Source organism: Trachypithecus francoisi, unplaced genomic scaffold (genome assembly GCF_009764315.1).
Source record: "Trachypithecus francoisi isolate TF-2019V2 unplaced genomic scaffold, Tfra_2.0 Lachesis_group4, whole genome shotgun sequence".
NCBI classification, from domain to species: Eukaryota; Metazoa; Chordata; class Mammalia; order Primates; family Cercopithecidae; genus Trachypithecus; species Trachypithecus francoisi.
In genome coordinates, this window is record NW_022681469.1 from 102593117 (window position 1) to 102619436 (window position 26320).

A 26320-nucleotide genomic window follows, 5' to 3' on the forward strand; every position below is an offset into this window, starting at 1 on the left:
AGTCAAACTGTCTTCCAAAGTGGCTGTACCATTTTGCATTCCAATCAGCAAGAGAGTTCCCATCGCTTTACAACCTTGCCAGCAATTGGTATTGTCAATTTTTGTAGATTTTAGCATTGTATAGGTGTGTAGTAGCATATAGTTGTTTTAATTTGAAATTCTCTAATGACACAAGTTGTTGAGCATATTTTCCTATGCTTATTTGGCACATGTATCTTCCTTGGTGTGAAATCTGCTCAGGTATTTTGCCCATTTTAAAATTGGGTTGTTTATTTTCCTTGAGCTTTAAGAATTCTTTTTATATTTTGAATACAAAATCTTTATCTGTGTTTTATAAATATTTTCTTAATGATGCACTTTTAGTTATCACTTGGGGATTGAGTACCACTTTCCAACACTAAAAGCTTACATACAATGCTAAATGCTATTAATGATCTACCTGTGTTCACCTTGTTTGCTTTGCTGTTCCCAGAAATGACCGCAACGCTTCCTCTCACTCCCTTAACTCCATCCATTCATTGTCAAAGGACCTTTATGTACTGCAGTCCTCACTGTATATCTCTAGAAATTTCTTTCCTTTGTTTATTTTAACTGAATGACCAAGGTGGTAACGTGCTTATTCATCTATCTGCCATAAGGTTTCCAGAGAGAATCCAACCTGCTTGTTTCCTGGTTTTGGAGGAAACAAATGGGTCTAGAGGAAGTTGCTCACAATATTTAGGTTGTGGCATGTTGTGGGTGAGGTTAACCATTGTCTGTCTTCCTTTCCATGGCCTCCAGTCATCAAGACTCCTTTGCGTCATTTTAAACACCCTGCTTATGCATCTAGCTCCTATGCACCTTCAGTCACAAAGAAAACTGATGAGCATCCTGCAAGATATAAGATGCTGGATCAGAGGATCAAAATGAAAAAGATTCAGAACATCTCACATAACTGGAACAGAAAATAGGCCAAGGGGAAGAAGAGAGGGAGTGAAGGAGGGTCTACCTCTCTGCTTCTCAGCACCCACTGGGCCACAGCAGGACACACCTCCAAGACCTTGGAGGTTGTTGGGGCAGGTACTATCCTGGTTGACTCTACCAAGGTGAAATGAAAGTTGCATGTGATTTTCTTCTTTGTTGTTCTTGTATAGACTCATCAATTGCTGGATGTGGGATCAGCCTAGACTCTAGCAATAAACTAGCAAGAGGGATGTTTTTATGGTATAGGTCTCTAAAAGTATAAATTGGACCAAAATTAAAATGATACAAACTTAAAAAATAAAATTCCTCTCATTGCCACTTTTTTCATCTCTAAAAGTTACTTGCCCCCAAAAGAATATTGGTTTAATAATCATCATATTTAAGAAATGCACTGTTAAAAACTTATTTTCCAATTTTAAGTACACCTATTTAAAATGTAAATACACTTATTTAAAATTCAAGTAAATATGTAACTATCAAAGTAAATGTATTCAAAACAGAAGCTGTGCTTCTGAATGTAAAAATATTAAAAGGAAGAGAAGACTGATGAATTGTTATATTCACGGACATTTCAGAATTCACGCTTACAAAGCAAATCAAAGTTAAAAAAAAAAGACTTGTGTGCCCCATGACGATTGTGCCTCATGCCCAATAACCTCATGTACCTTTAAGAATCTGAAGATTTTCAGGAGATGCATTTGGCTTCATTTTCCTCTAATCTTTTACTTCTACCAATAGTAGATGATACTAAAAATCTTGCCTTCAGGTTTGAGAGTCAGTTCAAAAGATGTCAGTTTGATTTTGTGGTCCTAGGCCAAGAGGGTGTAAAATTCCAAGCCTAGTTTAAATTCTTTATTTTCAGATTGTTCTGGACTGAAAATCAAGAATTTAAACTAGGCTAGAGATGCCTTTAAGTTACATTTCAGATCCTCTTCACAGCATGCTACATATCTAAAGCCCTTGGGATCCTGATTGCTCTCACAGTTGCTGGTGGAATCCACAGCTTTATAACCCACCTCTTTTCATGGTGGCATTTTTAGCCCTTCTGTGTCTCTCCTTAGAATTTTTACTTTGGGACTAAAATCACAGAAGTAGCAAGGAAAGGCTCAAGACTAGAGATAGCTTTCAATCTCTTCAGAAATAGCCTGGTGCAGTGAGAAAACTAGGTTTGTTTTCAGGCCAGTCTGATCTGCATCCTATTCTATCTATAACTACTTGCAGGTCCCTGGTCAGATGGCATAATTTTTTGACACCTCCATTTGCTTAACTAGAAACTAGGATTCATAATACCCACTCTGCACTTTGTATTGAAGATTAATAATAATGTAGGTTTTGGTTGCTGTGGCTGAGCCTGGCCAGTAATAGGTGCACAACCAAAGTAGCTAGGAGCATTTCATAATCAGGATGAACTCTCCAGGACAGCCCTACAAGGAAGGAGCTGTTTGTTCCCAGATGGCCTCCACCTTCGAGGCTTGATTGTAAAGAGTTTAGTGTCATCTCCTTCTCTCATTCCCTGCAGTTCATTTCCAATAAACCGCAGTTATTCAAGTTGAGCAAGTTCCAGAATTTAGTGCCTACCATGCTATTGAGCAGTTTATTTATAATACGCTTTATGATGATACTTCAGAGAAATGTAATTGCTATACAAAAAGAAAAATCATTGTGACTTTTTGTTAAGGAGGTGATTGCAATTCTTAACTCCCAGACTGGTGTCTGGGTCAGAAGACCCTTCTGCAGGCTGGTAGTGTCTATTCCATCTGGATTAGGTTAACTCAACAGGTAATTCCTATCTGTTTATAGACAGGTGCTTTAGTGCTTGCTGCACAAAGTCATTTGGCTACACAATGAGGAGGCCCATGGGAGTAGAAACCTCCTCAAATAATGTTCCCCATCTGTCTGTCAATACCTTCCATCTTAGGTACTGAGAATTTAATGAGGCTGTGTTTTCTTGGCTGTGCTTCTTGATGTTGGAAGCCATGCTCCCGGGGAAGAAATCACCTTCTGTATTCCTTTCTCCTAAGATATGATTTTTTTTCAAACTTTGCTAATATTTTAATGGAGCAAATGTACAGATGTGGAGATTTTGCATTGCTTATAAAATGCCTACCATATTTTTCGCATGATGGATTGTATAGAAATGCAGATTATATTCTTACAGCAAATAAAAAGATGCTTTTAACAGACTTTCTTGTATGTGAGCCATTTTCTTTTCTGAAATTCTGGGATGTTAGATGTTAGCTAAATTTGCTGCTGTTCAGCCCTGAATATCTTGTCAAGGTGGACAGTATAACTTATTCATTTCAATTTTCTTCCTTATTGTATAGGTGATAGTTCATTTTTTAACCTTTTACTCCCTATACACCCAGGAAATAAATTTGTTAATATAAATAACCCACAATAGGGGTTAGTCAGTAGGTAAGCACCTGTGTTAGCAACTCAGTTTATATCATTCCATACTAAGCTGTCTTGCTAGTGGTTAAGAATTGGGACTTTGTCCAGCTACTCGGGAGGCTGAGGCAGGAGAATGGCATGAACCCGGCAGGCGGGGCTTGCAGTGAGCCAAGATCTCGCCACGGCACTCCAGCCTGGGTGACAGAGTGAGATTCCGTCTCAAAAAAAGTAAAAAAGAATTGGGACTTTGGAGTTTAGAAAAACTTACAATTAAATCCTGACACTGCCTTTTGTTTGCTCTGGGAGCTTTACTAAATTGCATAGTATCTCTAAACTTTAGTTTCTTTAGCTGCAAATTGAGAATAATAATACCTGACTCATTATAGCACAGGGCTGGCCTTACAGCAAGGGTTCAATAAATATTAGCTATTATTTCTTGGAGACAGAGTGGAGTATGGTAAAAAGAAGTTAGGCCCTGAGTTCAAGAGTAATGTCCCTTACTAATTCCATGACATTAGGTAGATAATCTTAAACTTCAGTAAGAAGGAGTTAATTTCACCATGTATTTCCCATTTGGCTATTCCCACAGGCACCAACTTCTGACATCCCCACCTCCAACAATTTCTCCATCTGTATCCCCACGCCCTTGGCCTCCTTGGGCCTCCATCTACTGTGGCTGTCTCTTGCCCTCATGACTGACTAGGAGTCTCCCACCACCTCCCTGTGACTTACTTCCTGCAACCACTGCCCTTCACTCTGTTCCTATTTACCCTATCTCCTTCTCCATACACAATTGCTTTATTCTTCCAAATTTCCACTGACACAAGTCAACTGCAGAGAGCAGACTTTTCCTAAAGGTTTAGGATGATAGCGCAGCAGAATCAACTATTTGAAAATTTAAAAATTAGGGCCAGACATGGTGGCTCATGCCTGTAATCCCAGCACTTTGGGAGGCCGAGGTGGGTGGATCACAAAGTCAGAAGTTCAAGACCAGCCTGTCCAATACGGTGAAACCCTGTCTCTACTAAAAAATACAAAAAAAATAGCTGGGTGTGGTGGCACGTGCCTGCACTCAGGAGGCTGAGGCAGGAAAATCACTTGAACCTGGGAGGCAGAGGTTGCAGTGAGCCGAGATGGCGCTACTACACTCCAGCCTGGGTGACAGAGTGAGACTCAATCTTAAAAAAAAAAAAAAATTAGACAACAGCAACCACAAAATATCGGCCAGTCTCCCTTTGCGGAGGATTTCTCACAGTCTGTGGATTCCTGAGGCACAGATTTGTCTCCATCTTCTCACCCTTCTCCTTCTAATGAGACCTTTCTCCTCCCCTGTTGCATTCAAATTCCTTGAATGTGCAGGATGGTCCATTCTCACCCCCTACAGCACATGTTTTCAAGGCATAGAAACTCACCACATGTTTTCAGCACCACATATTTTCAAGAGGTGAGCTCACCCTGACAAACAATGGGCACTGACTCTGGGTCTCACTCCTATAAGCACAAAAAACCCACAGCAGATTTGAAATGGTAGTTTTTCGCTTAAACAAAATCCAATCCTTAGGGCAAGACCAATCCATGTAAGAAAAGAACCCTACAAATATGTCCTTTCCTCTTCTACCACCACCTCTCCTGCCCACCCCACTTGACCCTGCCCAGGAGTTCTGCTTGTTTATTTTTTTTCCCCGTTCAGTTATAATATCAACCTCACCACTTTGGGAGGCCGAGACGGGTGGATCACGAGGTCAGGAGATCGAGACCATCCTGGTCTACACGGTGAAACCCCGTCTCTACTAAAAAAAAAAATACAAAAAACTAGCCGGGCGAGATGGCGGACGCCTGTAGTCCCAGCTACTCGGGAGGCTGAGGCAGGAGAATGGCGTAAACCCGGGAGGCGGAGTTTGCAGTGAGCCGAGATTGCGCCACTGCACTCCAGCCTGGGCGACAGAGTGAGACTCCGTCTCAAAAAATAAATAAATAAAAAATAATAATAATAATATCAACCTCACAAAGGTAGGGCAGTGACTTTCATTTATAGGTGCTTAGAGAATGCAAATTCTCTTGTTTTCCCACCTTTTCCTTCTGCAAGCTGGTTAAGCCTTATCATGAGCACATCCACCAAGCTTTTGAAATAGAACAGACGCTCCAGCATCCCTCTGTTAGGATTTCTTGTCCCTGCAGGATAGAATGGGAGGGAAGAGATGGTTGATAGCCAATATTTTTTAAGTCTAGGATTTTCATCCAAATCTCTGTTCCTTAGATGAAAGGCCACTTATACATCAGCAAGCTTTCAGTTTGTTTTCCCATTGGCTGCAACTTCACATGATCATTTATTTTCTCTTTGATCCATTTTCATTTTAAAAGAAATCTCTGTTGGAACAACATGCTGATTTATTGAGAGTTTGTCAAATTAGGTTGGAACTGGGGATGCCCTGGTACTGAGGGTGGGAATGGGTGAAGGCTTCATGACTTGGCTTCCAAGCGTGACCCTAATGTAGCCTCAAATGCCCTCAGCAAGGCCAGTTAAGGCAAGAGAAGGCCCTGCATCATAGATGGTGACAGTAGGCCTTTGCTAGTGGTTTTATTTTTAAGACTGATCTAGGAGACTTATGAGTATTCATTATACTTTTGTTACATTCACAGAACATGAAAAGCTGCTTTTGGGGAATAACAAGTGATAATAACTATGGAATACTCTCCTCATCTGCATATTTTAACTTCACATGTTCATATTTTAACTGCATCTTTAACTCATAATGTTCAACTTGGGTTCTCTGTGAATGTTCAATGGCATGCTCTGTTTTGTACACCTGAATAAGCGATTCAGCCAAGCCAAGCATATAGAACCACCTCGTCTGGATCTCAGTCGTTATGGAGACAATTCATTTATGGTCATTGCCCTTTTAGCAGCATCTCTCATGATTCACTAGGTAAAGGAAGAGTCCAAATTTTGGAAGACACAAAGGTAAAAGGATACTAAATAAATATAACGAGAGAAAAAAATATGTGATTGTGAAACTGCCTTTGAAAAATTATGACAGTAAGAGAAATCTGACATAGTTGACTCCCTCTTGCTTCTGATCTCCAAGCTGCCCTTGGTCACTCCTGGGTGTAGGCTAAGCTAACTGTGGGAGGAATTTAGTGTATAGTTTAACTTGAAAGGGAGGATGGTAATAGTCCCTCCCTAAAACTAACCCTTTCCTTCCTCAGGGACCAAAAACTGCCTTTGTAAGACTGAAGAAAGGCCACAAGGACAGGATTATGGGAGGAGCCTGAACTCTGCTAAAATGTAGGCACAGTTTCTATAATCCTTTACTGCTCAGGAGTCATATGGCCAGAGGGCGCAAGATTTGTGACTTCCCCAAGTGCTCCTATAGATAACATCACTATCGTGGAACCCAAGACTGATTTTTTTTTTTTTAGATGCTTTTCAGACTGACCCCACCTGGATTTGTGTCTTCTAACTCAACTAATCCTGTGGCCACACCCAGGGGGCAGACTCAGTGAAAATGAGGACCATTTTTCACACCCTTATGATCTCATCCCTAACCAGTCAGCAGCACCCATTCCCTAGCCCCTACCCACCAACTTGCCCATAAAATCTCCTGACCTCAGAGCCCTGGAGCCTTCAGGGAGACGGGTGTAAGTGATAACTCCAGTTCTGCAGTGTAGGCCAGCCTTGTGTCAGTTAAACTCTTTCTCTACTGCAATGCTGAGATCTCAGTGGATTGATTTTTTTTCTGTGCAGCAGGCAGGAAGAACTCATCAGGCGATTACAATCATAATGGGCAACAATTTGAAATGATAGGACACTGCTCTAGCATAGTCAGTTTCAAAATCCAGGTAATAATTTTTGAGAATCCACCAGGTTCCTGGCACTTTAATATATGCTAATATATTTTTTAACTCTTATAATAAACTTTTGTGGGAAGACTTACGGTCCTTATTGCTGATTAGTCAATGGGTTAAATTTTTCAGAAAGTTTGCAGAACTAGTGAGGAAAGGTAGAAACGAGGTTCAGTTGAGGTCCTTTGATTGCACTGCTATATATTTTTTCCATATATCATGTTGTTCCCACAGACTTTTCTGGTGTACCCTTTTGTTGAACCTGCTCACTGGCATCACGAGTCTTTCATACTCAGCTGTGCTCCTGTCATCCAACATAGAATTCAGGACCAATGGCAATGGTATGATTCTTCTCAACACTCAGGATTGTTAGTTTCCCCCTCCCTCTTAGGCCAGGATTGATTGTGTCCTCTATTGAACCCATGTTATGAAGCATGAAGAAGACCTACATATCTTTCTAGGAGAAGAGCTGACATAACTACCCGCACATCTGGACCTCTGGCCTCCATGCGCCATTGCTCATTGGATGTGTCTCCCCCACCTCTCATCAGTTAATCCAAATGGTTGGCTCTTTCTCCAACTTGTGACTTTTTTCCCTGTCCTCTCATTTAGGACATGTCGAAAGCATAGTTCATGTGGGAAAAAAACATTCCCTAATTGTTGTGTTTCTCACTTCTGTGGATATCTGACTCTACACCATTCTCTTATTCTTCCCTGAAGTCTCAGAGGAAGCTGTATTCTCATGTTTAAAACCTATTTCCCCCATTGAACCATATCCTGTTCCTACTGCTGAAATGTATTTGATTTTTATAGAAAGTCAACAATGGAATCCAACCATTTTGGATAGATATCCAAACTGCCAGAGCACAGTGATGTTTCCACAGGCCCATTCCCCTCGAACTTTCTGAATCTATCAATTTGTCCTTGTCAGTCTCTCAGTCCTGTACCTGCACTCCCAATGACCTGCTGGACTTCTTCATCGGAGTGTCTTGGAGTGCTATAAGTGTCACTCCCATATTCTCCTGCAGTTCTCATACTGTCTTCTTCCTGATGTCTGTATTTCTGTTATTGCTACTACCATTTTCCTAGTTACTCATTCTCAAAGTCTTTATCTTTTATATTCCTCCAAATCCATCTTCACATTTGTCACTGATTCTTCTCTGGGATTCTGCTTCTACCTCTAGGTTCCTTCCTTAGGAATTATAGCCCTCCATTGCAAGAGAGCTATCCCCTCTCATGTCAGACTCCCCCTGGAGCCAGAAAACCCACCTCCACTGACCAGTGTCAGAGGCTTTATCAAGAGAAACATGAAGAACAAGTTTTCCAACATGTGCATTCTCCCCTGTTGGAGGAGTGTGTCCACTCCTGTCTCACCCAGAGGGCTTCTCACAGAGGGCTTCTCTCAGTCGCTGAGAAGACTCAGTACCTGTCAACGAGAAACAAACACTTTACAGAGAGATCTGGGTACTCCTGACACCTTGCACAAAGGTCTCTCTTTTCTCCTACTCCCCCACCATACTCAGCATAAAGAGATCAAATGAGTACAAAGCATTTGAATTCAAACATTCTAAGCCAAAAAGACATAAATATCACCAGACAATTCTGTTCAATAAATAAATACATGGGGAATATACTAATTTTCAAAGGACAAAGTTTCTCATGAAGTGACGTCTATTACTTATTACTATTTTGCACCACCTACCTTCACATGGAGCTGCTTGTTGACTGAGCCAGGTCTATTCTCAGTTTTGTTTGTATGGCTTCATTTTCATGAAATTTCTTTTACTTGCTTTTGCCTTTAGAAATCTTAGTTGTTTTCCTAGGCCCTGCATAAACTTTCACCTTCTCTGGGACTTGGTCCCTGATCTCCCCAAGTAAAAGTGGCCTTTGCTGGGATTAGTCCTCATAATACTCATTTTACTTATCTGAGACACTTAAATCATTCTACCACAAATTACATAGATCTTAGTGCTTTCCAACTATATTATCGTTTTCTAGAGAGCAGGGACCATCCCATTTCTTTTTCATACTGTATCTTCTGTAGTGATCAACATAGTGCTTTATATAAAACAGATCTAATGAGAGGCTGTGGTACCAAATGGAACTAAGAGAGGGATAGAAAATGTATAAACTCAGGGAAAACGTTACCACTCTTCATCTCCCACTTCCAGCAGACCATCACTAACTTTTCTCATGAGGCTCAGAAATAGTCTCAGAAACCTTGTCAACACAGAGTTCCAGGCAATTGGTTCCGATCCATTGGAGTTTTCATTCTGTTAAAATCAATTAGCATCCATAGATGAAGAGAGAGTATAGTTTTGCCTTTATCTTAATGCTCTGTTGTGCTGATTAAACATCTCTTTATGTGCCAAAATCTCACTTCATCCAGATAAATAAATTTGTGTTTAAAGATTGAAACGTCATATATTTTTTTTAAAAGCTACTTTGCTCTTCATGTATCTCTGCTATATTTTTAAGACTCAAAAGCCCCAGTGAAGAGAGGAACACAGCTCCAGCCCTTAGAACATTTCCTTAGAAGTAGGTAATTTGTCTGAACCTTTCTTTCCCTCAAACATCCTACTACGGAAAGTACTGTAGTTTCCTGAATTTTGGAAACAAATATCAGAGTGTGATCTCGCCATTTACTAAACTAGGCTAAAATGCCTTGGGAGATGTTGTGTGAGACAGCACAGTTGTGTTTTCTATGAACAGCCTCCCATCTGAAAAGAATTTGAATGTTAATAAGCGACATACAATGGTGTCACTGAAAGGGCATCGTGCCTTGATCATTTCTAGAAATGAGGTTGAAGCCAGGATGATTAAGTGGCTCAAAGGTTTCCGCTGGCACACAAAAAATTACACTGGTTTATTTAATTTGATGGACTCAAGCAACAGAGCACACCTGACTCGCTCACAGTCACTTCTTAGGCTGCACTGCCACCTGGTGTCGTATAGAGGCATGAGTTTCAGGGAATCCATGGTAGTTTTTAGCCGGATGAATATTGAGTCTTAGATTTTGAAAGGGCAAGTAGGTTGTGAAGAATACCATTTTCATTCATTACATTTCCGTATAGGTTTGTTCCTTCACCAAACACAAGGATTAGCTTCTTGAAAAGTCATATTGTTTAGGGGTGTGTGTGTGTGTGTGTGTGTGTCTACATAAACAAACCTTAATCTGTGAAGAAAATAGAGCTGGGGGAAATAGTGTGAGAGGAACTGTAGAAATAATAGTAAATATAATAAAGACAGAACTCTAAATAAAAGACAATATCCGTGATATTTTATATATGGAAACAAATAATAATGACTAAGACACCATTAATTTCTATTTATTAATCTTAGTATGCTAATGCTGACCCAACTTCCATTTCTAAGGTTGTCTCCCGCCTGTCTCTTCTAGAGAAGCTGAAAACACTAAACACTCAACTTCCCAGTTGTCCTACATCTGGGGCAGCCTCTTCCAGTTCTCCTTTTTCCTGCCTGGGGTGCCCACTTGAGCCTGGAGATATAGCAGCCCATGAATTCATGACAAGGATGGAAATGAAATCTGACATGCTCTATGTGGCAGAGCAGAAAGATTGAATGTGCCTGGGCTCCGATTAGATTACTCAACTGCTACGCCAGCCTTGGCTGACTTCTTGGGAGTTAATACTGTGTGAGAAAAATAAACCCCTATTTCTTTAAGTTGCTGTTAAGTTAGTATTTCTGTTGTTACTCCAGAAGCCAGTTTCTAATTAAGTAGAAAACCCTGCTTCCCTGAAATTTGAGTGAAATGCTTACACGTTAGTTTTATTTTACTTTTTTGCAGAACAGAATTGGCGCGCGCGCACACACACACACACACACACACACTGCATCCTCTAGTGAACTTCTCAATGCTGATGTGATTTTATGACTTCAGTCATTGACAGCATGGTTCTAGCTTCCTCTGACGTTGGAACTGTCATTTTTTCTTACACTCCTATTGACTCTCCTGTCTTACTTGTGGCAGGACTGCAGCCTCAGGCATCTGAATGACAGATAAGCACATTCCAAGGAGGGGGAAGAGTGGAGCAAAGAGCACACACTTTTGATCTGAAGAAGGCCCATGTTACGGTTGCAGAGTGAACAATTGGGAGGCTGGCATAAGATGAGCCTCTCAGGATAAGCAAGGGCTGCATCATGTTGGGGATTAGACTTGATATTAAATGTAATGAAAATAGTTTTTACAAAAACTTAGCAGGATCCCAGCAGGACAAAAGTCATATTTCACAAAGATTGCTGTGACTGCCAAATGGAGATGGGTTGGTAGAGAGTAGGAGAAAAAATTAAGAAGTCAATAACAACAACAAAACCATAGAGATAGGGAGGAACTGAGGCCAGACTAGGGGGTGGCATTGGAAATACAGAGTAGTAGATTTGATATGAACTTGGGAAGTAGAATGAACAGAATTTGGATAGAGAGTTGAAGACAGTTGAAGATAGAGAGTTGAAGACAGAGGGCGAATGTAGGCAGTGGTTACTGAGAGATCACTGGGGTAGGCTGGAGAAGGTGAAGAGGGACCACATTGGGGACAGAATAGAAAACAGTTTTCCTTTTGCAGAGTTTGTAAGACACACACTGAGCAGTTTGATTTGCTGGTCAGGTGCTCAGAAAAATGTTTGAAAGAGAACTAGAAGCTTCCAAAGGACCACCCTACGTAATTTCCAAATGTTCCTGGTCCACCTGGCCTCCCCCTCAACTATATTTATCATGACTTTTGATGGCCTAGGTGGGTTCTGTGAATTTAACCCTTGAGAATGTGGAACGCAAAGATCTTAGAGGAGAATGTAACACCAGTGTGGGATTTCAGTGAAGGAAGATTGGCAAGTGCTGCTTTAGAAAAGCATTTTAGAGATAGGGTCTCCTTGTGCTGCCCAGGGTGGCCTCGAACACCTGAGCTCAAGGGATCCTCCCACCTCAGCCTCCTAAGTAGCTGGGACTTCAGGTGTGCACCATCACACCTGGCTTGTGCTGCTTGAATTTGGTTAAAATGTAGTCCCAAGGCTCTAACTCATAAGAAACTTGTAGTTATTAAAAGAAACAGAAACTGCATAGTCTAGACAGCCATCAGCAAATGTCTTTATGAAAGTGTTGGCTTCTCAGTTTATGTTACAAACTGGTTAGGTCCAGCAGAGTACAGGACTCGGGGTCTTTATGAGCAAGTGGAAGTCCGATGGGACGTTTATTCTTTATTGTTTTCTTACTGGAATGTGCAGGATGCATGCACTCATTGTCCACAAATGTGTACCAGTCTCATTCTCTTTCTTCACGCCTTTATTCCTGATCTAGAATACCATTGATTCATTCCTTTATTCAATAATATTGGTCAAATTCCTTTCCTGTTTTAGGTACTAAGAATGCAGCAGTGACTAAAACACAATCTTAGGTCTCCAGGAGCTCTCATCCAGTGGGCTGATAGCTTTAGGAGCAAATAGCTAGCCAACGACGTGATGAGGGCTGTGCCTGAGCTGTGAAAACAGAAGGAGTTGTTAACTCTGGGGATGCTGCAGGAAGAGAATTGGTGCACATAGGACCTGGTCCCTGCCTCCCTCCCCAGTATCTTCTGCAGCCATTTATCTGCCCCTTATGCCTTTCATGCCAGTCATACCAAAGCTTGTGTTCATCCCTAGGTAAGCTCATTTCTTCCTGATCCCTATGATGAGCCACATTCCAGGAGAATATGTCTGTAACTGCCTAAAAGGAAGATAAACCTTTCTGGCTACAGGCAGGTAAAATATAGGCTGGGATAAAACCCAGTCACCAGAACCTTGTTAGAAGTCTAAAGAAGATGAAAACGGATAAAAATAACTGAAAATACACGTGAAACTTATCGTGAAAAATAAGATAGGAAGCAGTTAAAACATAGTAGAATAAAATTTAGAGAAAGTGATATAATGTAAGAATTTGAGAGATTGTATTAGTTAAGGTAAGGAATGAGAAAATTGATAATACTGCATATAATTGAGTGGATAAATTTATTTTAGAATAGGACAGTTAAAGTTTAAAAATATGAAGTTAAAATATGGTAAAAGATTGAAGTTGGATAAGGTAAGGTATATATTATGAAACTTTAGAAAGATGTAAAATTCAGCTAAAACCAGTTAATCTAGTTACCATCACCTCATGTAGGCTTTCCAAATTTCCCATAAGTGATAATACCCAGGAAAGATAAAATATAAAGAAAGATAGAAATTAAAAAGGTGAAAAATCACAGCACCACAAAGCTGAGGCTAAAAGATCAAAACAACATTATACTATAAATATGGTTAAACAAATTAGTAAACATAAAATGTACAATATGCAATTCTATTTTTTATTTATTTATTTATTTATTTTTTGAGACAGGGTCTTGGTCTGTTGCCCAGGCTGGAGTACAGTGGCATGATCACTGCAGCCTCAAACTCAAGAGGTCCTCCCACTTCAGCCTCCTGAATAGCTGGGACTACAGGCATGTACCACCACTCCTGGCTAATTTTTCAGTATTTTGTAGAGACAGGGTCTTTCTACATTTCCCAGGCTGGCCTCAAACTACTGACTTAAAATGATCCTTCTTCCTCAGCCTCCCAAAGTACTGAGATTACAGCTATGAGTCACTGTGCCTGGCCTGGAAATGCAATCCTTGATGAGATAGTGAGGCATTTTTCCTCAATTAGTTCAAGAATCCATTGCCATATATTATTTATTGCTAGAATGATATGTTTCATTTTTAGCATTGAGAAAACTAGTTCGCATAAATAAGGATATGGAAATGGATGAAGTTTTATTATAGTAATGTTCCTTAAATCTTTGAACTCTCTTTGGGTAATGTGTCAAAAATAAGCACATGGTAATCTAGCATTCTGACAGCTTAAATAGATCCTATTTCAATTTTGTTGTAAGTGAAGAATTGGAAACTACTTGAGTTGGAGAAGGATTTATAACTCAGGCGTTTGAATCATGCACTTTCTCAATTTTTTAAAGTGCACTAAAAGTCTTACCTAGACTCATCAAATGATTATAAATTATATATCTATATACGCCTGTCTGCATGTGTATACATAACATATGTATGTTAGTCATTCAGTGCTTGGAAAAAAAGAAACATTAATTATAACACATCTTTGTTGATACTATTATTTTTCTTGTGTCATGTTGAAGGGTGGGATAGTGGGTGACTTTGTTTGCAGAATTCCCTAAATAGCAGCAAAGAGCCCATTGCTACCCAATGGAATCCCATGAGGGCAACTCAAAGAGAGCAGAAATGCCACATTCTAGCCCTTCAGAGCAAAAGGTGCAAGACACAGGGAGACAAGTGCTAGAGAGGCTTACACAGCCAGTATTTCATGGCACGCCTTCCTTTTGTAGAGTGGGACAAGGTAAGATAGGAAATGATAGGCTGAGTGAAGATGTAGGCCAGTTCTCAGGCAGATTGGTTTTAGGGGAGACAGAGAGAGAGAGTAAAGTCAAAAATTAGGAAACTAAATTATTTAAAGTGTTCTACGTCAATGTGGCCCTCAGGAAGTTCATGATCCACTTGGTGGGCAAATCCCAATTGCAGACTGCTGTTTGAGACCACCATTTTGGGTGCCTGATTGGTTCTCCTTGGGTAGGATACTAATTCTAGGGTTTTACATTTTTGTTTAGCTGGTGGAGAGGGTGACGCTGACGGAGTGTTCACCCTTTCCTGCCCTGAGAGTGTGCTCTTATGTGGCCATAAGGAGGACCTCCCCTTGTGCCCTGGGCTTCTGAGCACACCTCCACTACTGAACTTATTCCGTAGCTCCAGGGCTTGCTGGCTGTGTGACCTTGGACAAATGATCCAATCCTTCAAGTAACCTCTTTCTTTGGATTAAGTGCACATCCTAGCAGCTGGAATGATTACATTAGAAAATGCACTAAAGCTCATAACACAGTATCTGGCACATAGTCAGTGCTCAGTGAATTATTATTTTTTCCCACCAAGACCACCATGCTTCCAGGAGCCTTCATAAAACAAGGGCATTCTCTCTCACCCATGGCGTAGATTTCTAGGGGCCCCAGGAAGGCTCTCTTGCCCCTACCCCTTCTATAAATTTTCCTCGAACTGGCTGATGCCTGAGTGAGGCTTTATTCCACTCATTTAAAGATGAGATCATCACTAAAATTTGCTCGAGAAAAGCTGGTGTGTGTGTGTGTGTGCGCGCGCGCATGTGTATGTATGTGTCTAAAAGTTACTGCTGACGTCAATCACTGACGTCTTAGTGAACAGGAAATCTTCCAGAGTTCTGCAAGAAGAACTCAATACGTAATCAGACAGCATGAGCAGAAGGAAGTCAGGGATTTGAGGATGGAAACAGGCAGGTGGGTGCATTTATAGGGGTGTAGGATAAGGTACATGCATATGTATATGTTGGGGACAGAGGCGTGGGGGAAGGGGAATGAGGTCAGGAGGGGAACCGGTATTCTCCAAAGACAAGAAACCTGTCCTGAGCGTTTCGTGTGAGAAGGTCTCCATGGCACAAGCTTTCCTGTGCTAGTTCATCACATACTCACCATATCCTGAGGCAGCCATTACCATCCTGGTCTACCCGGGAGAACATGCAGGCTGAGAGTGCTCTGTGCTCTGCATCACGTGACACAGGTGGCACCTGGGGATGCTTCTGTTCCATCCCAGGTCTTCTGGAGTCCCAAGTTTTGCTTTTTCCTCACCAGCTGGCCACCACCTCCAAGAAGCCCCTGGGCTTGCTGCCCTCCTGGCCCATGGGGGCCTCTTTTTGAAGTACTTGGTGCCATGGGAATTATTCCCCCTGGGATGGCCTTGCAGAAATGCCTCTCCTAGCTGGGCTGCTTCATAGGCAGCACCTGTGATATGGTTTGGCGGTGTCCTTACCCAAATCTCACCTTGAATTGTAATAATCCCCACCTGTCAAGGGCAGGGCCAGGTGGAGATAACTGAATCCTGGGGGCAGTTTCCTCTATACTGTTCTTACGGTAGTGAGTAAGTCTCAGGAGATCTAATGGTTTATGAGTGGGAGTTCCCCTGCACAAGCTCTCTTGCCTGCCTCCATAAAGATGTGACTGGCTCCTCATTCACCTACCACCATGATTGTGAGGCCTCCCTACCCATGCGGAACTGTGAGTCCATTAAACCTTTTCCTTTATAATTACCCAGTCTCAGGTATATCTTTATTAGCAGCGTGAGAACAGACTAATACAACCTGATTCCATTGAGATTGGGCTCATGCATCCTCTCTTTAGCTCTTCTCACCTCACCCTCAACTCTTCCTGGGTCTCGCACTGGCCTGCTAGACTGCCTGGCTGGAGGGAGGTGTGCACTGAGCATCCTCCAAAGCTGATGCCAGCACTGGGGCACTGGAGAGGACTGGGTGATAGCGGCGGAAAGGTGGGCACAGATAGGTAAAGGAACTCCAGCCCAAAGGGGAAGGAGACAAATCCCAGTGAATATCTACTAGGGTTTTTCAGGTTTTCTTTCTTTGTTTTTATTTTTTTTTGAGACAGAGTCCCACTCTGTCGCCCAGGCTGGAGTGCAGTGGCATGATCTCGGCTCACTACAAGCTCCGCCTCCCAGGTTCACGTCATTCTCCTGCCTCAGCCTCCCGAGTAGCTGGGACTACAGGCGCCCGCCACCTCGCCCGGCTAGATTTTTTGTATTTTTTAGTAGAGATGGGGTTTCACCGTGTTAGCCAGGATGGTCTCGATCTCCTGACCTCATGATCCGCCTGTCTCGGCCTCCTCCTGGGATTACAGGCTTGAGCCACCGCGCCCGGCCATTTTTCAGGTTTTCTATGCTGTCATTTAACCTATGTAACAGTCCTTTGAGGCAAACAGGGTTTAAATCTCTGGTTCTTTCCTCTCCTTATTTATGATGATCAAACCCAGAGTATTTTTGAATGGTTATTGCAGAAGAAATGGACTTCTTGGTTTTTTTTTTTTTTTTTTGAGATTGAGTGTCACTCTGTGGCCCAGGCTGGAGTGCCATGGTGCGATCCTGGCTCACTGCAATCTCCACCTCCTGATTCAAGCAATTCTCCTGCCTGGACCTCCTGAGTAGCTGGGATTACAGGCACCCACCACCACACCCAGCTAATTTTTGTATTTTTAGTAGAGATGGTGTTTCACCATGTTTGCCAGGCTGGTCTCGAACTCCTGACCTCAGGTGATCCGCCCACCTCAGCCTCCCAAAGTGCTGGCATTACAGGCATGAGCCACTGTGCCCAGCCTGGACTTGCTTTTCTACACTACAATATCTTGGAGTAGAGACGATGTTTTATATTTGAGAGTGAATTCAGACTTATGTTGACATGTCAGTCTGAACCTACTGAAAAGCTACATTTTTGATTCTAGGTTTCAAGAGAAACAGTTTTATTTTATATGAAGCAAAGAGACCAAACTAGGTTAATGGTGGTGGTATTCATTTATTTATATATTTTTTTCTATAGCTATGGTTAGAATTAGAAGAGTTGGCAGGGAGGGCATGGTAGCTCACACCTGTAATGCAAGCACTTTGGGAGGCTGAGGTGGGAGGATTGTTTGAGGCCAGGAGTTCAAGTTCAGCTTGCTCAACAAAGTGAGATACCGTCTCTACCAAAAAAAAAAAAAAGAGTGGCTGGGCGCGGTGGCTCAAGCCTGTAACCCCAGCACTTTGGGAGGCCGAGACCGGCCGATCATGATGTCAGGAGATCGAGACCATCCTGGCTAACACGGTGAAACCCCGTCTCTACTAAAAACTACAAAAAATCTAGCCGGACAAGGTGGCGGGCGCCTGTAGTCCCAGCTACTCGGGAGGCTGAGGCAGGAGAATGGCGTGAACCCGGGAGGCGGAGCTTACAGTGAGCTGAGATCCGGCCACTGCACTCCAGCCCGGGCAACAGAGCAAGACTCCGTCTCCAAAAAAAAAAAAAAAGTAATAAAATAAAATTAGCCCAGCATGGTGGTGCATGCCTGTAGTCCCAGCTATTTGGGACACTGAGGCAGGAGAATCACCTGAGCACAGGAGTCAAGGCTGCAATAAGCCATGATCGCACTACTGCACTCCAGCCTGGGCGACAGAGGGAGACCCTGTTTTTTTTTGTTTTGTTTTGTTTTGTTTTGTTTTTTTAAGGGGGGAAGAAAAGAATTAGAAGAGTTGTTATAATGAACAACTAGTTTGTAATTAGAACATCATCCGCATTAAGTGGCTACTTTGCAGATGCCTGAAGGAAACCTGATTCAGCCTCCCCACCTCATTTCACACTGCTGTCACACTGAGCCTCCCTCCACATAAGGGATTCTCATAATTTGGAATATCACGTCTCTTTTTTTGTGCACCCATAATGTGAACTCTATAACATTTTTATCTGTGAGAAAAAAAGTTTGCCAGGCAGAAATAAACCTCAACCTTACATGAAGTATCATAACACATTGAACATGCAGATTCCAAATCAGTGTTTCCCAAATATTAAAGGCTCTAGCATTAGCAAGAAACTGCAGTGTGACAATTTGTCCTGCAGGTGGCGGTGGTGTGTAGGGGAAAAAGCCACACTGTTGGACCAAGGTTCCCCAGGATAGAGAAGAATGGCGGCTGGCTTGGCACATTCCACTCAAGCCAGCAAACACGTATTGAGCCGTTCTAGTCTCCAGGCACTGCCTTAGGTGTGGGGTGGATCCAGTAGGAGTGAGCCTGGGTCTTCAGTTTGGGGAACTCACAGTCTTAAGGAAGAATGTGTCCTTGTCTATTGGGCAGGATTATTCAGGCTGCCCTTGGAAAACGTAAAAATCAAGCCCACAGCCAGTTTTTCTCTGTCTATAGGCCTCATTGTAGGGACAAAGAAATCCCTAAGGCAAGCCTGCCCACATTTCCAGCGAGTACCTGTTGATACAAGACCTGGAACGAGAGTGCATGTTTGCATGTGCTTGGCTGTTCTCATGGGCACTCATCTCCCCACTGACTACAATCAGTCAGCCCTTTGTATTTGTGGGTACTAAAGCCTTGGATTCACCCAACTATAGATTGAGAATATTTGGGGGAAAAAAATCCACAAATCTCCAAAAATCAAAATTTGAATTTGCCACACACCAAAGCACTATTGAATCCACGTGAATGTGTAGGCATTGTATTAGGTATTGTAAGTATTCTAGAGATGATGTAACATATATGGGAGGATGTGCAAATACTATGCCATTTTATATAAGAGACTTGAGTATCCTTGGATTTGGGTATGGGGAGGAGGTCCTGAAACCGATCTCCCACAGATACGGAGGGATGACTGTATATACAATTACAATCTATCAAAGGCACAGAAGTAGATAAACAACCTGCCTAGAGCCACAGACCCAAAAGGAAAAAGAAACGATTGCTTTTTCACCTTCTACTCTGGAGCAGACATTCTATTTTGTAAGCATTATTTCATTTAACATTTATGACTACACCAAGGTGACAGAAGTAGCCATTATTCTCACCTGACAGATGAGGAAACTGAAATTCAAAGTTCACAATGTCACCCAAGAGCCACAGCTACTAAGTGTCCAGGGCAGGATCTGAAGTCTGACCCCAGCAGATAGATGCCTTCTGTGTGGTTTAATGAGGCAATAGCAGGCCTGGGACATTTGCTTACACTGCCCTCATGACACTGAAATGCAGTGCGTTTTTCTTTCTTTTCCTTTCTTTTTTTTTTTTTTTTTGAGACAGAGTTTCACTCTTGTTGCCCAGGCCGGAGTGCAATGGCACAATCTCGGCTCACCACAACCTCCACCTTCCAGGTTCAAGCAATTCTCCTGTCTCAGTCTCCCAAGTAGCTGGGATTACAGGCAAGCACCACCACGTCCAGCTAATTTTATATTTTTAGTAGAGACGGGATTTCTCCATGTTGGTCAGGCTGGTCTCGAACTCCCAACCTCAGGTGATCCGCCCATGTCAGTTTCCCAAAGTGCTGGGATTACAGGCATGAGCCACTGCGCCCAGCCTATGCAATCCTTTTCAAACATTAATCAACTGCTTACAAATCACCTATGGCTCATGTAAAAATGAAATTCTGATTTGGGTGGGGCAGGAGGTTCTGCATTTGTAATGAGCTCCCAGGTGACATCAAAAGATGCTAATTGGGGGACCATACTTAGAGTAGCAAGGCTTCAATTTGCAGAGGTCCCTAAACTTTTAAAATTGTCTCAGCAACTCTAGGCTAAAAGATATTCCTAGTCTACCTTTTAAGTTGTTAGGTACAAACAACTAAAGTCTTTATGTTCTAACAACTTGGCAGCCATTTGAAAAACTTACTCGTATATAAATAAGAAATAATTGTTTTTTGTTAGATTACCACAATTACTTACTAATGGGATAATGTGCCCCGGAGCCTCATAGCTTCTCAAGCCTTGAAATGAGATGGGACCACACTGCCCTTATTTCCTGTTCCATTTTGATTTTTTTAAATAATTGCTCTTGGGCACAAAACAGCTTTAAGATGCAGCTTGATATGACATCATCAAAAGGAATTTTGTGCATGTTGAAACGGGAAGCCAACTGGAACTACTAGTTCACATGGAGTCTGACAAATATCCCTCAGAAATCCCTGCTGTATTTCCCTTATAAATTTAAAATATCCTGTGGTGCCCCAGGACTCCTTGGTGCGGGGGCTTGCATGTACTGTCACTTGTATTAACCAACAGCAGTGCAGAGAAGTGGACTGAGGAGTCAAGAGACTCTCGCTAGAATTCTGTGTGGCTTTTGCTGGTTGCCAACCTCTGGGGCCCCTTTTTTGATGAAAGAGGGGGGCCTTGGAGCTGCTTTAACCTTTAGGACCATTCAGATATAAAATCTGTGATTCTAATGTTCCATACACACATCTCAGCTCCCCTGTGAGATTCAGCTCTTCCAGGGCAGGGGCTGTGTGTTACTCGGCATCACACCACACGGTGCCTTCCCCATACCAGGTGCTCAGTAAAGAACGGTAGAACAAATGCCTTCTGAAAACATCTGAATAAAGTTTCGGTGGTGGGAGAGGGGTAGTTTTATTACTTCTTTAATATCCAAAACATTTTTATGCATCAAAGAAGCATTTTTTTTTTTTCTTTGAGACAGAGTCTTAGTCTGTTGCCCAGGCTAGATTGCAGTGGCATGATCTTGGCTCACTGCAACCTCCGCCTCCCAGGTTCAAGCAATTTTCTTGCCTCAACCTCCCGAGTACCTGGGATTACAGGCACCTGCCACCACACCTGGCTAATGTTTTTGTATTTTTTTTTCAGTAGAGACAGGGTTTCGCCATGTTGGCCAGGCTGGTGTTGAACTCCTGACCTCAGGTTGACCCACCGTCCTCAGCCTCTCAGAGTGCTGACATTATAGGCATAAGTCACTATGCCCAGCCAAAAGAAGCATTTTTAATGGCCAGTGTTTTAGTAATAACTTCAAAAAGAGATGAAGGCATGTAATGGAGTATGTATGTATGGGTATGTAGTGTCACTGCATTCCAGGCAGGAGGAATATAAATGGCAATGTGAGAGGATTGAGATGCAAAAGCCTGGATTCCGATGACAGGATAACTGCTTGCTGCCTCTGAGAACTTGGGCAAGTCACCTGATTCTCTGCACATCAGCTTCTTCATCTGCTTAATGGGAGTCGTAGTGGCTGTTCTCTGCCTATGAGATAATTAGGAGCATCAGAAGAATACTGAATGTGAAAATGCTTTGTGAGTTAGGAATCTCAATTACCACCACATCACCACCCTGGTCTTCTCACCATCCCCTCTACAAGTTGATTGTGCAATATGCTCAGCAATGACATTGGCCTCCAAAAGCCATAATCAAAGAGTAGAGATCCCTGCCTAATGCCACCATCTCAATCACGGGGTGCAGATGTTATCCAGGTGATTGGAAAGGAGCTATTAGGTGAAGGCAAGGAGATGCTCAGTCTCTATCCATTTGAGAGATAACAACCTAGGCACCGTAAGTCAATTTAGCTCATAAATATGTATGTGCCCTTGGGGGAAAAACCTTTAACCCTGATCCAGGAAACAAAAGAAAACAGACATTGGAAGAATGCTTACTATTTTTCTTTTCTTGGGACAACCTTATGGAATGGCTTTCTCTTAGGAAAGGAAATTCTAAGCTCACAGCCTGACATTTCCCCCTAAAATGATAGGACCACCTTCCAAACCCGCCTTAATGTAGAGATGAATCACTTTTTTCAATCACCTAATTCATCAGTCAGTCCTACCCTCCCAAACTGACGAGCCTCAGGGCTTTACCAACCCTATCTTTTGAAGAATTAGATCCAAGAACATCTGTCAAGAAATCCCTGAGGTCCCCCTTGCATTACAGTTTACCGTTATTGATTTTCCTCATATTAATGGTTAAATGTAAAGCAGACCAAACACAAATTGTGGCAATAAAGAGCTCTAAGTGTCTTGGTAGATTAGTCAGGGTTCTTCAGAGAAGCAGACCAATCACACACACACACACACAACACACACACACACAGAGAGAGAGAGAGAGAGAGAGAGAGAGAGAGAGAGAGAGAGAACGATTTTAAGGAATTGGCCTATGTGATTGTAAAATCTGGCTAGTCTGAAATCCAAAGGGTAGGCCAAGTATGCTGGAAACACAGCCAAGGTTTCTATGCTGCAGTCTTGAGGTCAAATTTCTTCTTCAGGAAACCTCAGTCTTCACTCTTAAGACCTTCAACTAATTGGATGAGGTCCACCCACATTGTGCTTTACTCAGAGTCTACTGATTTTAGTATCACTCACTTCTAAAAAAAAGAATATGTCTTCACGGCAACACCTAGACTAGTCCAACAACTGAGTACTGTATTCTAACCAAAGTGACCCATACAATGACTGGACATTGATGTCCAGTTGATGTCCGATAATGACTGAAGCCCTCAAAAATAGCCTAAAATGAGTTATTTACCATGATTCAGCTGGTAGCACCATAAGAAGAGTACAAACGAATGGCAGAAAAGATTGGAAGAAGGAAGAGCTTTCCCAGGGAATGTCTCAGGAAAATGAAGTACTAAAGCCCCTCCTTCCACACCTCGCATCTGGGCCGTGTGGCCCCACACAACCAGCGGGAATATCTGAGGGGGTGTGAGAGCATCTGTGTGCAGGCGTCCCCTGGGAAGCAATCCATCTGGGTTGATACACCCTTCTCATCAGCATTTCCTCGTGCAGCAGGGCAAGTCCTGCTGTGTAACATCCCACTTTATTAGGATCAGAACTGGAGGAGGTGCTGGAGCTCTTTGGAAAGGTAAACGATGCAGAAGTAGTCACCCAAGGACTCCGGGAAAGAAATATCTTCCGTCCTCAGCTCTGTCCCCTCCCTCTGCCACAATATGGGCCACACTGGCCTGATGGCAAGAGGTTAGCCTGGGGGAAGGTTGGCACCAGACCTGGGTGCTAGTGAAAAGGAACTTCTGGAAATATTCTGCCTGCTGATTGAAAAGTGCCAATTCTGGCCAGGCGTGGTGGCTCACGCCTATAATCTCAGCACTTTGGGAGGACGAGGCAGGTGGATCACGAGTTCAGGAGTTTGAGACCAGCCTAACCAACATGGTAAAATTCCCTTTCTACTAAAAGTACAAAAATTAGCTGAGCTAGGATTAGGTGTCTGTAATCCTAGCTACTCAGGAGGCTGAGGCAGAAGAATCACTTGAATCCGGGAGGCGGAGTTTGCAGTGAGCTGAGATCATGCCCCTGCACTCCAGTCTGGGTGACAGAGAGAGACTCTGTTTCAAAAAAAAAAAGTGCCAATTCCCTGTCTCTCACCCCCAATGTTGTACTTAGTGATATTAGGAGGTGGTTCCTAGCCAGTGATTGGCTAGGGCTCCTGAAGAGCTAAACGAACGGGCCAGTTGATCCTCAGCCCCACTTTGGCACCTACATGGGTCCTGTGGGTTCCTGTGAGCTTGGTGAGGTGTTCTCCCTATTTTCCCTGCCCACCTCCCTCAGGGCTTGATCCCAACATGCCACATCCACCTCCAGCTCCCGTGAGCTTCTGCAACAGAAGTCAGGCAGCTTCATTCCTTCTCATGATACATTCAAAGGCTCTTCTTGATGGAGTGAGGAAGGTCACTTTCCCCTGCACGTAGTTTGGGAACCCTCCCACCCCGGCCATGATTTGCCTATCTGTAATTTTCTAGTTTGATTCCCCTTTTCTCCTTGTGTCTTCTGATCCAGTAGTTAGATTTTTCTGACCTGTTGGGATATTTTAAGTCCATTTTTTTGTTGCTTCCTTTGCAGTGTGCTTTCCTCTTTTGTTCATCCTTCCAACCCTTTTTTCAGACCTGTCATCTTATCGTTACATTTCTTCCATCCACTTGCTTCTTTCCAAGCAGAAGAAACTCGACTATCTCATGTGTGACTTCTGTTCCTCGGATGCATAGCTACGGTTGTGTTTATTACAGAGGCTTGTGCTTATTTATTGATATGACTGTCTTCCCTGGCTCATCAAGGACAGAAACGACTCAACCTCTATATCCACAGTACCTAATAAAGTACTTGGCACAGAGCAGGATTCACTTTCCAACTGGAAAAATAAAAAGGCATTTAGTAAATGTTTATTTAACTGAGTTAACCTGGAGGCCCGCTTTTCTTTCCCATACTGCACAAGGGCAGTTCCCAGATGGATGCAATCAGATCAGACTGAGACAAACACCCTGGTTAGTTTCCAGTGGAGAGGTTGGAGCGGCTGAGACGGGGTGGAAGGGTGGCTGGGATGACACTGCAGAGCACGAGTGGCCCTGAGGTGACCCTGGAAGCCTGGTGCAGGAATGAGGAGACGGCAGTGGGAAGAGAGCAGAAACTGAACCTGAGAACGGAGGTGGAGGTCAGCATTCCTGAAACATGTCTTTTGAGCTGAAAAGCTGACATCTGTGTATGTGAGTGTGTGTGTCTGTGCTGTGTAGGTTTGTGCAACACAGTATCTATGGGTGAACTACCTGATTAGTGTAAACAAGTTCGCAGCTACCAAGAGGAATATGGTGGGAAAGGATGGTAAACTAAGACTGAATTAACGTCTAGGGGAACCAGAGGCTTTAAATGCATAATCTCACTTACTCGTCAGATCAACCAGGTGAGGAAGGTGCATCAAATCCTTGTATAGATGGAGACATGGATACTAAGAGGTGGAGTAACTTGCCAAAGAAGGCATGGCTAGTGAGTGACTGGGCTGATACGTGTACCCCATAAGTCTCATTCCAAAGTTCCCTATTATACCACATGTCCTCCCTGGAATTTTATTTGGCTTCTCAAATTATGTCTTCATGCTTTGCCTATAGAAGGCTCCTGAGAATGGTTTAAATTGCTTTGCTTCCCCAAATGGACTCAATCAGAAAAACTTGCCTGGAGTAGTTACAGATCATGGGTTAAAGGGAGAAGATCTCTCAAGATTCTACAGCAACCCCAAGCCCACTTCATTACTGACCCTGATTCCTTACTGGACTAAGCTTACAATTTGGGCCTGGTCTTCAGTCAACATTCTCACTGTGAATCAGGTAGGTTGCAGCCCTGCCTTTCTCCAATACACTTGATGTGAGCAGCTCTTCCTTGAGAGAAACAGGTGAGTCACCTACTAGGTGCCTTAGATTCAGAGTCAGCAGGTAATGCTGAAGTTAAATTTACTGCTATGGTTAAATTTAAAAAGGTAAAATGCAATGCAACTGGGAAACTCGGTTTAAAACAATGCAAGACGTTTTGCTTTTTTCCTCTCGCTGGGTCCTCCATAAGTGCCCCCTCTTCAGGCTTATGTTGTACTAACAGTTGAGTTTTTGTGAGATTTGTGATTACTTCCAGAGCAGAGCCTTCGATAAAGAGCAAATGGAATTCACGTCAGCTAAGCTAACCTTAGACAAGGCTCTTCACTGTGGTTCTCTGAGCAGGGTATTTCCCAGAAAGGCCTATGTGGAAGAACGAAGAAACAAAACTTTTATGGAAAAGCTTTTATTGTTTATTTTGTGCTTTTTAAAATGCCAGGCCTGGTGCTAAAAACTTACGCATTTGTTTATACATTTGGTCCTGACAATAACCTAACACAGTCTGTATTTATCACTTATGTTTTTCTGATGGGGAGGCAATGATCCAGAGAGGTAAAGTCAGCTGCCTAAGGTCCCATATCATCTGCACTATGGAGCCGGAAATTGAACCAGGGCTACCTGAT

At 42.7% G+C, this 26320-nt stretch overlaps 1 protein-coding gene across 6 annotated transcripts in view; it reads left to right on the forward strand.

Moving 5' to 3' along the window:
• The window catches only part of PDE1C (phosphodiesterase 1C), a 564336-nt gene extending 562849 nt beyond the window's left edge, over positions 1-1487 (forward strand). For all 6 annotated transcript variants that reach the window (XM_033192699.1, XM_033192698.1, XM_033192703.1 and 3 more), the window contains one exon: positions 781-1487. In XM_033192699.1, coding sequence (XP_033048590.1) covers positions 781-950 — 170 coding nt within the window. In that variant the 3' untranslated portion in view covers positions 951-1487. The remainder of the gene's footprint in view (positions 1-780) is intronic.
• Positions 1488-26320: the final 24833 nt, after the last annotated feature.